Genomic DNA, 14,445 nt, shown 5'->3' with positions numbered 1-14,445 from the left:
TTGCAACCCCGTGGCCTGTCGCCCACCAGGCCCCTCTGTCCCTGGAATTCTCCAGGCAAGAATACTAGATTGGGTTGCCATTTCCTTCTCTGGGGGATCTTCCTGACCCAGGGATTGAACCCACATCTCTTAGATCTCCTGCACTGACAGATGGATTCTTTACCACTGAGCCAACTTTTGTTGTTGTTGTTGTTGTTGATTTTTTTTTTTAACCAAGACTTCCCTGTTTAGGTTAGGAAGAGGGATTATTTCTAACCTAAAGAGGGAAGTCTCGGTTAAAAAAAAAAAAACACTTTATGATAGGATAGGGGCTCTGAACAGTCCAATCCAATGTGGCTCTCCGGCTGATTAACAAAAATAAAATCTGTAAAGACACTGAAAACCCAAACTTTTATTCTATTATTTTTATATTAAGCCAGGACACAGAAGGACTTCAAACACTAAAAGAAGAGTTCTTAATACCAATAAGATTTTCCTCAAGGTGCATTTATTCTGTAAGGTGTTCTCTGACCCCTCTACTCTTCTTGATTCCCCTAAATCCACAGTACTCTTGTCGTCCCCGGCCTCAGTGAAATAGGTCCAGTAGTATGTGTACTGGAGCCAGAGACTTGGCATGAAACCATGCCTCTGACTCTGAGTGATCATAAAAGAGTTCCTTAAACGTCAGTCATCCTTTCCTTATCTGCAAGATAAGCACAGCACTACCTGTCTTTAAGGGCAGATGAGAGAGGAGATACTGGCTGTAAATTTCCTAATAAGTAATTGGTGCTCAATATCATCTGTGTTATTACTGGTATTCTGGTTGCTATCACAATCTGTTTCTCTTTTTGTAAGTAACCCACAGGCAGAAATACAGATTAAGTGTCAGAATGTAAGAAATTGCTAAGCATGAGATATTATGTCATTGATTGATTAAAGGATTGGTAGCTGTGGACCAGTTATGAATTTCTGTTCTATTTACCCTGTGGATGACTGGAAATGAGCCCTAAAAACTGGACTCAGGTAACAGGGTTTGTCCCCCTGGGTTTCCCCAATAGCCATATTCTGCAGTTCCTGTTTTCCTAAGGCCACTGGTGGTCTATGTTGTAACTACCACAGGCAACCTACTCATCACTGGATTCAGCTGGATGGACCAATGCCTGCACACACAGGCGTCCTTCTTCCTGTGAAACCTGTCCTTCCTGGAGCTGCTGCTTGTGTCTGTTGTGGTTCCCAAGATGCTTGTCATCCTCCCAGGGGACCACTCCAACTCATTTGCAAGCTGCATCATCCAGTCCTACCTCTACTTCCTCCTAGGCACCACCAACTTCTTCATCTCAGCTGTCATGTCTCTGGATCGTTTCCTGGCAATCTGTAGACCCGTTCTGCTATGAGACCCTGATGGGTGGTCATGTCTGTTCCCAACTTGAGCTGGCCTCCTGGCTAGCTGGGTTTCTCTGTGTCCTCTGCCACTCCATCCTCATGGTCAGCCTACCGCTCTGTGGCCCCAGTGGTATTGTCCACTTCTCTTGTGACGGTTGGCCCTTCCTGAGGCTCTCTTGTGGAGACACTTGCCTCCTGGAGCTGCTGGCTTTTGTGCTATCCGCGTCAGTGTTGCTGGGCTCGCTGGCGCTGACCTCAGTTTCCTATACCTGCATCCTTTCCACTGTTCTCAGGGCCCCCACAACTGCTGAGTGAAAGAAAGTGTTCTTCATTTGTGCTTCACACCTTACAGTGGTGATCATCTCTTACAGCAGCTCCATTTTCCTCGACGTCCATCTGCCAGAGATTCAGTCCATGCTGTTCAACAAAGGGGCCTTGGTCCTGAACTATATCATCATGTCCCTCCTGAAACTGTTCATCTTCAGTCTCTGCAATGAGAAGGTGAGGTGAGCCCTGAGAGATGGCCTCAGGTGGAACTGACCCATGGCTGCGAGACACCATGAGGGTCAAGTGTAAAAGGAGATATTCCTACTAGACTGGGCAAATATTTGAAGTTCAGGTCATACAAGGCAATACCTTGTATGTTTCTCAGATAATGAAATACATCTTCATAAATATGCAATGTGGAGATTAGCCTTCGCTTTCTTCCCTCGAATCTTCCTTATGCCTCCACCTTCACACAGAGAAAGCTGATCCATTTGGTCAAGTTTCCAACTTCTGGTGATGACATGTTTCTTTTGAGGTGCTTAAACATGTAGCCTCCATTCACGGAGGCTGCTCCTCTTTTCCTCACGTGTGTGTGCTTAAGCACACCTATTACTGCTTCAAGATCATAAGTCATAAAGCCAAACGGAAATGCTAAAATATGGAGATTCAGATTTGCAGCTTAGAGGGGAGTAAAGACCCTCTGAGATCTTGCCTCTAGACTGGATATGACAAATAAGATTACCCAGGATCCCAGTATCAGAAAATCAAATTCTAGCTGTGGTAACAAATATTTATTAGCTGTTCGATTCTCCTGTGTTATATTCTTTATGTGACTAGCAGCTCCTGAAACAATCTCACATAAGAAAAATGCTGAGACCAAAAAACTATTTATTGTTGTTGTTCAGTCACTCAGTCATGTCTGACTCTTTCTGACCCCATGGACTGCAGCACACCAGACTTCCCTGTCCTTCACCATATCCCAGAGCTTGCTCAAACTCATGTCCATCGAGTCAGTGATGCCGTCCAACTATCTCATCCTCTGCCATCCCCTTTTCCTCCTGCCTTCAATCTTTCCCAGCATCAGGGTCTTTTCCAGTGAGTCAGCTCTTCCTATCAGGTGGCGAAAGGACTGGAGCTTCAGCTTCAGCATCAGTCCTTCCAGTGAATATTCAGGGTTGACTTCTTTTGGATTGACTGGCTTGATCTCCTTGCTGTCCAGGGAACTTTCAAGAAATATTTAGCTATTTTTAATTCCCAAGTCAAATTCTACCTAATAGACTCCAAATATGGGGATAACCATTTATTTAAGAAATATTATTAAATAATATGTTTTGGGCACTGAACTAGGTAGGGATAGGACCAGGGTGAGCCAAGGGAGATGTCTAGGGCACACATTTTAAAGAGACACTTGCCCACATGATGGAGCAAGGCTAGGGTCAGGCTGTGCCCAAAGCTGAGACTAAACGACTCCTCACTGCTGCACCAAAGCCACCTCCGCTGCCGCTCCCTGATCTAGGCTCTGCGCTAAACCTTGGGGGATACTGTAGAAAACAAGGAAGACATAGCTTCACTTTGATGGAGTTTATAGTATCATCGGGGTGGTTGACAAAAAAAAATCTTAAATGCATAAGTCAATATGTAGTTGTACGTTGTGAGGAATGCTTTTGAGAAAAAGGCTGAGTTTTGTAAGAAAGTAATAAGGACAAATAATTTGGATTAAAGATCAAGGAACAGCACATTTCTGAGGAAGTGATCTTTAAACTGAGGCCTGAGATTGAGAAGGGGTTAACCAGGAAAATCTAATAGAGGAGCATTCAGAGAAAGTGAGCAGTATTTGCAAAGAAAGAAGTGGCTGAGAGAAACAAACGTTATAAAGAAGTGGAACTGGGGAGGTGGGCTGAGATCAGTGCAGACAAGATCTTATCAATAAAATTTACAGGCATCTTTCTTTCTTTCTTTTTAAAGGACATGTAAAGCCTTTGAAGAGTTTTAAACAAGGGACTGCTCACATCATTTTTTATATAAATTTATTTATTTTAATTGGAGGTTAATTACTTTACAATATTGTATTGGTTTTGCCACACATCAACATGAAACCGCCACAGGTATACATGTGTTCCCCATCCTGAACCCCTCTCCCCCCTCCCTCCCCGTACCATCCCTCTGGGTCATCTCAGTGCACCAGCCCCAAGCATCCAATATCATGCATCGAACTTGGACTGGCAATTTGTTTCATCTATGATATTATACATGTTTCAATGTCATTCTCCCAAAGCATCCCACCCTCGCCCTCTCCCACAGAGTCCAAAGACTATTCTATACATCTGTGTCTCTTTTGCTGTCTCACATACAGGGTCATCATTACCATCTTTCTAAATTCCATATATATGTGTTAGTATACTGTATTGGTATTTTTCTTTCTGGCTTACTTTACTCTGTATAATAGGCTCCAGTTTCATCCATCTCATTAGAACTGATTCAAATGTATTCTTTTTAATGGCTGAGTAATGCTCCATTGTGTATATGTACCATAGCTTCCTTATCCATTCATCTGCTGATGGACATCTAGCTTGCTTCCATGTCCTGGCTATTATAAACAGTGCTGCAATGAACATTGGGGTACACGTGTCTCTTTCAATTCTGGTTTCCTTAGTGTGTATGCCCAGCAGGGGGATTGCTGGGTCATAAGGCAGTTCTATTTCCAGTTTGTTAAAGAATCTCTACACTGTTCTCCATAGTGGCTGTACTAGTTTGCATTTCCACCAACAGTGTAAGAGGGTTCCCTTTTCTCTACACCCTCTCCAGCATTTTTTAAAAGATCAATCTGCATTGTGGGAACCCTTGATTAGAGGGAGGCAAATGTGGATTTTCAAGAATTAACTAGGTAACAACAACAGATGGGCTAGTTAAGACTTTAGACTTGACAATGGAGGTTGAGAGAAATGAACAGTACACATGTAATTTAGAAGAGAGTTCATAAATACACTTCCTGCCCACAGATCTTGCAGCCTACAGTAGAACCAGGGTAGTAAAAAGAAACCACAGTGGTTATAAGCATTACAATGTGAAAGCCAAGGGTTCTATGGGAAAAAGAAGAAGAGAAGGGCACTTAACGCAGAGGGAAAGGGACAGTGAACACTTCCTGAGGTGTTATCTCACCTTAGATCACACAGAAGTACGCCAGGTTAAGAGGGGTGTTGGGTGGTCTCTGTAACACTTCTGCAGGTACAGAGTCCCAGAGGTGCTCCAAGCATATTCAGGAAAATGAAAGATACACAACATGGTAGTCTTGGGGCAAAGAGAAGGAAGACCTGAGAATGGAAAGATAAGTGGGAGCCAATCAATGCAGCTCTGTTCTTACTATTTTTAAGAAGTGCCATTTGGTGGGGAAGCGGGGAAAGTATAGAACCAGAAAGCAGATCAGTGTTCCTGTTGTTCCACCTTACTTGCCCAGTGCTCTTGACAAATGATTTTCTCATTTTCCTTATTTTCCTCATGTGTAAAATAAAATAACTGAATCAGATGGTTTTTACTATTTGGAGGAATCATGCATCTGTTTGAGAATCTCTTTTTAAATCTATATACCCTCTTCACTCCAAATAATTTATACAGACATAAAACCTAGTATATAATTTCAGATTGTTTATGGAGCACTTAAGCCCATCTCTGGAACCATAGATTAGATAATTTTTAATATCTTTTCAGCTCTAGCAATCTATGACTCTGTATGACTCTGAAAGAACCTCAATTACATCTAGGTCTATTCAAACACACTTTTACTAACACATTATGATTACAAGTATCATTGTTAGCATCATATTTTGGTGATAATATTGATAGATAAAAATACATGATAGATAAATAGAAAGAAATAGATGAGAGACAAATTGATGTAGTGCCTGACACTATGTATAAATATGTGTAAGCATACATTGTGGGAAGACTCCTGCATATTACAGGAAAGACCAGAAATATTCTCCTTGTCTCAGGCAACTCATCTGAAGAACCAGCAGGCACTCTGGACATGGCAGGCTCTTAAGTTGCACATGCTGAATGGCATAGACATTTAGTCTGTTTCAAGAACAACTCACTGTTCTAAGTTCCAAATACTATCACTACCCTTTGGGCAACTTCGGCCATAACAATCTATTATGGGAACAAGGGTTATTAAGGATTTTTGTAGGAACAGTAAGAGGAGAGTGTCAACATGTTGCTTATTGCTTTACCAGTTGTGCTATACTAATTATTTCAGCTAACCCTAGAAAATACATTCCCCAACACTCCCTTCCTAGAGGAAAGAAATAATAGACATACCACATCTGTCAAGTATCTTCAAAATACTATTTTTATTATTAAAATGTCTTTAGTTCTCTCAGCCTGCTAAACTCAAGTGCAAGTCATTGTGTGCTAAATCGCTTCAGTCATGTTCGACTCTTTGCATCCCTTTGGACTGTAGCCCACCAGTCTCCTCTGGCCAGGGAAGAATATTAGAGTGCGGTGCCATGCCCCCCTACAGGGGATCTTCCCAACCCAGGGGTCAAACCCAGGTCATTTATGTCTCCTGTATTTGCAGGCAGGTTCCTTACCACAGGCACTACCAGGGAAGCCAGTGCAAGTAAATTCTACCTGAACACTTAGCATATGCCAATAGACATGCTAACACTGAGTAAGCCATTTGCTTCCCATATTATCTCTGTACTCTTCCAGAATTTTTGCCATTCTACTTAAAAAAGAAGAACCCATCAGTAGTACAAAGGGAAAATAGTCTATGAACAATAAGCTGAAGCATTTAGATTCCTTCCTTAAATCATGGTTTCATTAATCTTTCTAATCCAAAGGCTTCCCAACAAGACTCATAGACAGATACACAGAGAAAACACAGAAACAAAGAAGACACCTATTAGTTTTTATTCTTTTGATTTTTTTTATCAAGATAATAGTCATGAAACTTGAGTTTGGCAGAGTGCAAAGAATTTTCTGTTTTTCTTTGATGTCTCTTTGACACACTGGGATCTAGGCCTGATTACTTACCAGAACCTAGAGTTTCACCTATGAAGGTCCTGGTCAGAAAGAGAAAGAGCAAAATATTGAAAGGAAACAAAAGAATACATAGGTAGAGGAGGCAGAGGGTCAGAGGGTGTCTCCATATTCCTTCACTGCATTGCCTCTGAGAACAGACTAAAGGGAATGCCGAGGGCAGAAGCCCTCGTCCTGTTCACGTTTAGGGCATTGAATGAGCTGGTCCCACAGGCTGTCCACAAACCAAGCTGGTATGTGGTCACATTAAAGTCATCTGAGAGAACCAGGGTAGTAAGGCAAAGGATGGGCTGGCAATATAGCTTTTCAAGCACCCTCAATTTCCTTGTGATAATGGATGGACCCCAAGATCCCATATTCTGCCAAGGAGGGATTCAGTTTGGGTCTGAGCTGACAGCAAGTGAATGTGTCCTGGGTTCACAGTGACCAGGGGTCACATGATTAAGCTCTGTGGGGTGAAAAGCTTGGCCTAGGAATGGGTGGAAAAAGAGCAACAGACTCAATGGGATCTATGACCCAAACCAGAGATTAGGTGAGACTAAGCTACAATGGGAGCATCACTCAGCCTGACCAAACAGAGAAACCAAATGTCAGCCTGTTAGTCACAGACTTCAGCATTGGGGTCAGCAGAACATTCAGACATGGAGTTACTCTGGTGTCCAGCCACAAGCCCAGAAAGCAGTCCAGGTTCAGCCACTCTGTAGCAGAGGACAGCGTGTACATGCAAGGCCCCTCTTGCTTCATCACCATGGGATCAGGTAAACTGCACTCCTCCTTTGTGCACTTTGATATCACTTTACAAAATGAAAGGGCTTTCCGGTGGCTAAGTGGTAAAGAATCCACCTGCCAACGCAAGAGACATAGGATGGATCCCTGGTCCGGGAAGCTCCCACAGTGGTGGAGTAACTAAACCCATGCACCACAGCTACTGAGCTCGTGCTCTGGAGCCTGAGCACTGCAGCTGCTAAAGCCTGCATGCCCTGCAGCCCGTGCTCTGCAGTACTAGAAGCCACTGCCACGGGAAGCCTGCTCACCGCAACTAGAGAATAGCCCCCAGCCGCCACAAGTAGAGAAAAGCCCAAGCAGCAATGGAGAACCAGCACAGCCATGAATAAATAACTTTTTTTAAGGGACAAAATTGGAAAGAAGGAGAGGCCACAATTCTAAAGGACTGAGTTATTTTCTGGAAAAAAAAAAAAAAAACAAGACCACTTCTTTAACGGAACTATTTGACTTTATACATAAAACTAAGTGTACTAAACTGGCCTAAATTTTAGCTATTTTTCCCTACTATTGGCTAGAGGACACTTTTAGGAAAATTACATTGATTGTTGAGAAGCTACAATCTATTTGCACATATAACTTGTATAATTAAAGTTTGCTACAAGTTCAGAATATAATAAAAAGAGAATTAGATTTTTGCTACTAAATTAACGTGCATTGAAAGAGGACTCTGGCTTAACATCTCCTGATTCTGAAATTCTCTTTCCGTTAAAATACATGCTCTGTAAATGGTTTGTTTGCTCTATGTTGGCATTACAATATGCCAACTTCCTCTTTTCTAATCCTTTGCCTTTCCCCTTTCAAGTCTGACCCATGATCTAGGCCCTGTTTGCCTATTATTGTGGAGGGGAACTATACTTACAGTAATTTACTTACTAATTTAATTTAATGAACTTAGTAAGTTAATCTGTCAGTTAATTTAATTAATTTACTTACTAAGCAATGGATAATGACTTAATGCTAAGATCACAGACACATGTCATCCTCATCTCATCCCACCTCCATGGAGGATATCACTGATGGATTAAATACATTCAAGAAGTTAAACAAGCATTGCTTTGCTTTGTTTTCAAATTGATCCTTAGATATGGATATGAGTTTAAAAATGCACAGGTCTTCTGACATAGATGAGAAGCCAACTGATTACCTTGGTGACAGGAAATGCAGGAACCTGGATCAAGGAGATAGGGAACTGGGGGGAAACAAAGGTGATGAAGAAGAAGGCCATAATAATTTCTCCACACCTTCTTAATTTGAAGTAGAGCTAGTAGGGGTGCTTATGTATTATTTTATACTACTCTTTATTTAGCGACCAGAGGATAATCTCTCTTCCCAATTTATATCCTAATTTTGCATTCTTTCCTGGGTTTCAGATATGTTTGCTCAGTCGTGTCGGACTCTGCGACCCCATGGACTGTAGCCCACCAGGCTCCTCTGTCCATGGAATTCTCCAGGCAAGAATACTAGAGTGGTTGCCATTGATATGCTCTCATATCTGAGAGTCTTAGATATTTTCAAGAACTTGGGCTCAAAAGTTAAATAAACAGAAAAATTTCAGAAACAAGCTCTGGGGCTTTAAGTAAATTATTTTATGTCTCTAACCTGCAACTGATTCACTTTTGAAATGCAGAAGGTACCAACCTCATAAGAATGTTGAATGAATGAAAGTAGACAATAAAACTAAATCACTTGGTGCAATGCCTGGCACACAGTAAGCTCTTAACAAATACCACTTAATGATGGAGATGACGATGACTTTAAGAAACTGTGAGGAAGAAAGAACTTTGCCCAAGATGATTCCTTTTCATCAACATTAAATTCAATCAGCCTCCTGAAATCATGATTTAACTTCTGACATTTATTTTAACCTACAGATCCCTCCTGTCTCCTGGAAGTTTAGAATCATTTTGAGCTCCTCAAATGTATTTTGTGTCCAAGAAGCAAAATCAGAAAAGAAAACACAGATGCACCACCTCCATGCACACTGCAGTTTGAATGTTCTCAGCAGGGCCAACAACGTAGGGGAAAGTGCCATCAGAGCTAAACATCATTTCTGAATAGCTCTGGAGGCTTTTTCTCTAGGGGAAACTTGGGAGAAGTTCTCAATTCCACTTTACTTTTTAAAAATTTTTATTTGTTTGTTTGTTTGTTTGTTTCTGGCTGTGCTGGGTCTTCGTTGCCACACAGGCTTTTCTCTAGCTGTGGAGAGTGGGGTTATTCTCTCGTTGCGGAGCATGGGCTTCTGTTTGCAGTGGCTTCTCTTGTCGACACTCGGGCTTCCATAGTTGTGGCTGAGTAGTTGTAGCTCCGAGGCTCTGGAGCACAGGCTCAATAATTGTGGTGCATGGGCTTAGTTGCTCCATAGCATACGGGATTTTCGCAGATCAGGGATCTAACCCATGTCTCCTGCATTGGCAGGCAGATTCTTTACCACCAAGGAAGCCCTCGATTCCATTTTCTAGCTTTGTTAAAAGTTCAGGTCAGCAGAAATTAGCTGAAGTTAAAGCAGTAAAGAAGCAGCAGACGTACTCAGCTCTGGCTACCTCGTGGGTCTTCTCGGGCAGGTTGCTACCCTGAAACATAGCTCAGATTCTCAGCTCCCTGCTTCTGCTCATCTGGAGGTCAGTGCTCCAGGGGACCCAGAAGGTCCTTTTGCCTCCTCCACAGCTTCTTCGTGGCCATGATCACTTCTTTGTTTCTCAGGGTATAGATGGCAGGATTCAGCATGGGAGTGACCATTGTGTACAGCACAGAGACCACCTTGTCCATGGGGAATGTCCGAAATGGCCGTGCATAGATATAGACACAAGGCACGAAGATTAAGGTGACCACAGCAATATGGGAGGCGCAGGTGGACAGGGCTTTGCCACGGCCCTCCCGCGAGCGGCTTCGGAGCATGACTAGCAGCGCTGTGTAGGATCCCAGAAGCACCAGAAAACACATCAGGGTCACCAGACCATTGTTAGACACCATCAGAAGCTCTAAGACAAAGGTGTCTGTGCAGGCCAACTTGATCAGCTGAGGCACATCACAGTAAAAGTTGTCCAGCTTGTCAGGCCCACAGAATGGCAGCTGGACAGTCAGTCCAACCTGTGTAATGGAGTGGATGAAGCCCCCCACCCAGGAGGCCGCCACAAGGAGCCCACAGACTGTCCGATTCATGATAAGCATATAGCGCAGGGGCTGGGAAATGGCAACATAGCGGTCATACGCCATGACTGTCAGCAGGAAGATCTTGATGCCTCCGATGAAGTGGAAGAAGAAGAGCTGAGTCAGGCAGCCACCAAAGGAAATGACAGGCTTCCGCGAGAGCAAGTCAGCCAGCATCCTCGGTGCCGTGATGGACGAGTAGCAAAAGTCCAGGAAAGAAAGATTGCCTAAGAGAAAGTACATGGTTGTGTGCAGGCGTGGGTCAGAGGTCACTACGGCCACAATCAGGAGATTTCCAGTCACAGTCATAAGATACACAACTGAGAAGATGATAAAGAAGAAAAGCTGGAGCTCCCATACTTGAGAGAGCCCCAGGAGGACAAAACCTGTCACCTGGGAATGGTTCACTGCGGTCATCTGCTTGGTGTGGCCTGGCAAGTGAGCCTAAGGAGGAAAACAGGTATATTCACTGTGGGCTCCACAAGCTTCTCTGGGACAATATCTTCTGGCTTCCCTGGGGAATAGTTTTCACCTGTCACTTAGTACAAGAAGAAGGTTGTAAGTGGTTCTACAGGACACCCAGCATTTGAACAGCATGTACTGGTATAATCAAACACCAAGACCATAAAGCACAGCATAGCACTGATGGTATTTATAGTTCATGAGGATCACAAATCATCAGTCCTCAAAAATTAAAAACTGGTACTGGAGGCAATATTGCCAAACTGGGAGTGAATTTTTATTCTTCAGTAACTAACTGTATAAACAATAACAATCTTCAGAAATTCTCTAAACCTCACTTCCCACATCTATGATATAAAGTACCCATAATGTCTGCAAAATATTCTATAGTTTATAATTATATGTGGCATTTATGTAAGAAACCTGATAAATTCCCATGGCAGGTATTTAGAGTTTCCATGGTGTGACAGATTGCTCATTTATATCCCCAGACAAAAAAAAAAAGTGCAAGTTCCCATCACATCCCTGGAAAAATATTGTTTCCTTTTGAGTTAGCTCTAACTTGTATATATATTTCCTGCTTTAGGATTTTCATCCTAAAAGGATGTTAAATCATGGGCAAAGGACAAAATAGAAAACACTGTTCCTCAGACTCACAGACTTAAAAGAACGAACTTAAGCTTACTAGAGGGGAAGGATGGGGGAAGTGAGAGTTAGGGAGCTTGTAATGGACATGTACACACTGCTATGTTTAAATGTACACACAATAATGTCCTACTGTACAGCACACAGAGCTCTGCTCAGTGTTACGTGGCAACCTGGGTGGGAGGGCAGTTTGGTGGAGAATGGATACATGCATATGTTCAGCTGAACCCCTTTGCTTTTCACTTGAAACTATCACAACATTGTTAATTGACATACTGTATATACAAAATTAAAAGTTAAAAAAAATACTGTTCCTGCACATTATAAAGATAATGACCTACTGCTTCTAACATCTGACTAGAAAACACATGGAAGAAAAGCTTTCTATCATGTGTCTCTGGGAAACCCAGAGAAATGATAGTCCCCTGGGGAAACGAAAAGAAGGGTGACTAGAACAGAGTGTGATTATCAATATTAATCTCAGGGTACTTATCTAAAGTGTAATTTCTTACACACATGAAAAGTTTCAAGAGATCACAAATACTGATTTAAGTTTTAAAATCACTATCAAAATACAAAGCTGCCTCAACACTTGAAAACCTTGGAAATAAAAGAGACGTTTCATATATTTAAGCATTTTAAAAGATACTAAGAAAGCTAGCTATTTACAAGACACCTGGAATGCATCTCTTCACATCCCATAACAGAATGATCACTTATCAATTCAAGTTTAACTTAACTAGTTTTGCACTAGTACATGTGATCTTGGGAAAGTTACTTAACTTTTCTCAACTTTAATTTTCCTGCCAGTAAAATGAAAATGATGACAATATACCCAGTTTGCCTCACTGAGATATTTTAAGCATAATATGTAAATTAATATATAGGTATGATTTTTCCCCAGCCTTTGTATGGTTTTAAGCAGATTCTGTTGCTGATGAGCCTAAGATAGGAAAGAGTTTACTCTCATTTGTCATACCTGAAATGTTTCTAAATGGGAAATTCACTGTAATATATCTTATATCTAGCACTGTAAATGTGAATTTTAGATTTTTAACTGACATAGTGGATTGTTCCTCAGCATACATTTTTAGGTATTTTTAGGTATAATTCTAGGCAAACATGCAATGCAGGGAAACTGGGTTCCATTCCTGGGTCAGGAAGATCTCCTGGAGAAGGAAATGGCCACCTGCTCCAGTCTTCTTGCCTGGGAAATCCCCTGGACAGAGGAGAGTGGCAGGCTGCAGTCTACGGGGTCACAAGAGTCAGACACAACCAAGCGACTAACCCACCAAACGATCACTAGGCATACATTTGTGAATTTTCCATTCACTCCAATCAGTGATCATTTATTCTCAGAATATTTTATGTAAGCAAAGAGTACTAGCAACTACAAAAATAGTGAAGAAGTAATATGTAATATCTCTACTTTCTTGTATCTTATTTTAGATGGAAAGATAAGAAAATCATTTTGTAAATTAAGAACAAAATAAAAATTTTAAATAAACTTAAAATGTGATACACGTCTCTAAAATGTTATAGATACAGTGCTGTTGGGAGGAGAAAAAACTCCTTCTCCTTGAAGGAATGAGCAACTGTGAGACCTCAAGGAGAGAAGTCTATTTCATTCATTTTAGGATCTCTACTTCCAGATACCTGTGATGCTCAATAGCCATAACTTTTGCCAACACAATAAAAACCAGCTTGGAAAGAGAGGAAAGCATATTCCCCACATCACTAGTAGACCTTGGATTTTGGACTCATAAACTGATCTCCTGGTTAAAGAATCTGAATTGTTCTGAATCTAGTCTGTATGGTGTGGGCAATGGTGCCTACATCGCAGTTTTCAATATTGCAAAATGAGGACAGCAACACTTCCCCTGTAGGGTTGATTTAAGCATTAAATTAGACAATGTATAGAAAGCCTTAAGCCTAGTGCCTAGAAGAACATTAGATAACAATATCTTGAATGTAAATAAATAGTAGCTGTATCTTGAAATTTAGAAAGTATTCTTAACTCAGAAACAGGGAGGGAGAGAAATGATGCATTTCTGTGGGAAGAAACATTAAGAAAACACAGCGTGCTTGCTTTGGCAGCACATATACTAAAATTGGAACGATACAGAGAAGATTAGCATGGCCCCTGTGCAAGGATAACATGCAAATTCGTGAAGCATTCCATATTTTTATAAAATACATTTTGTATAATGACTGTGTAACTGTTTTTGTTTAGCTTTTTTATATTTTTGTAAGAAGCTAATTAGAGAAATAATTTTGGAAAATCTACTCTAGGACTTCCCCTGTGGTCCAGCAGCTAAGACTCCTTGCATCCAATGCAGGGGACCCCTGATTAGGGAAGTAGATCCCACTTGCCACAACTAAGGGTTCCCATGCTGCAATTAAGACCCTGTGCAGCCAAAATAGATAAATATTTTTAAAACAAAAATCTAGTCTAAAGATTTATATAATGTTGTCAAATACAAAGATGGTAAATGGAAAACCCCGCCCAAAAAAAAAGAAAAAGAATGTCACAGAGATGTGACAGTAGAGGAAATATCTGGATAGAGTCCGAATGTCTTTCTTGAAATAGAAATAGCAGTAAGAGATAACATAGGAAAAGTAGACAGAGGACTCAGATCATAACTTCAGCTTTAGGTAAATGTCAGGTTAAGAAGTTCCTGTTTTAGATAGAGTTTACAAGCAGGGGAGTAAGGAAATCAAAAAGGCATTAGTACTGCT

General features: G+C 41.4%; 1 protein-coding gene, 1 non-coding gene and 1 pseudogene across 2 annotated transcripts; 2 read left to right on the top strand and 1 right to left on the bottom strand.

The window, feature by feature from the left end:
- Positions 1-978: 978 nt before the first annotated feature.
- LOC120874871 lies at positions 979-1,902 on the top strand (annotated as a pseudogene).
- An 8,169-nt stretch (positions 1,903-10,071) lies between these two features.
- LOC120874350 (olfactory receptor 4D5) lies at positions 10,072-11,016 on the bottom strand. The gene has a single exon (XM_040255726.1). It carries the CDS (start codon positions 11,014-11,016, stop codon positions 10,072-10,074), a length of 945 nt encoding a protein of 314 aa, XP_040111660.1.
- Positions 11,017-13,787: 2,771 nt separating this feature from the next.
- On the top strand, positions 13,788-13,894 carry LOC120874900. Its single transcript, XR_005723741.1, has one exon. It is a non-coding gene; the product is annotated as a U6 spliceosomal RNA (small nuclear RNA).
- Positions 13,895-14,445: the final 551 nt, after the last annotated feature.

The sequence above is a fragment of the Oryx dammah genome, unplaced genomic scaffold (assembly GCF_014754425.2).
Source record: "Oryx dammah isolate SB20612 unplaced genomic scaffold, SCBI_Odam_1.1 HiC_scaffold_15, whole genome shotgun sequence".
Classification (NCBI taxonomy): domain Eukaryota; kingdom Metazoa; phylum Chordata; class Mammalia; order Artiodactyla; family Bovidae; genus Oryx; species Oryx dammah.
This window is presented reverse-complemented; position numbering and strand designations above follow the sequence as displayed.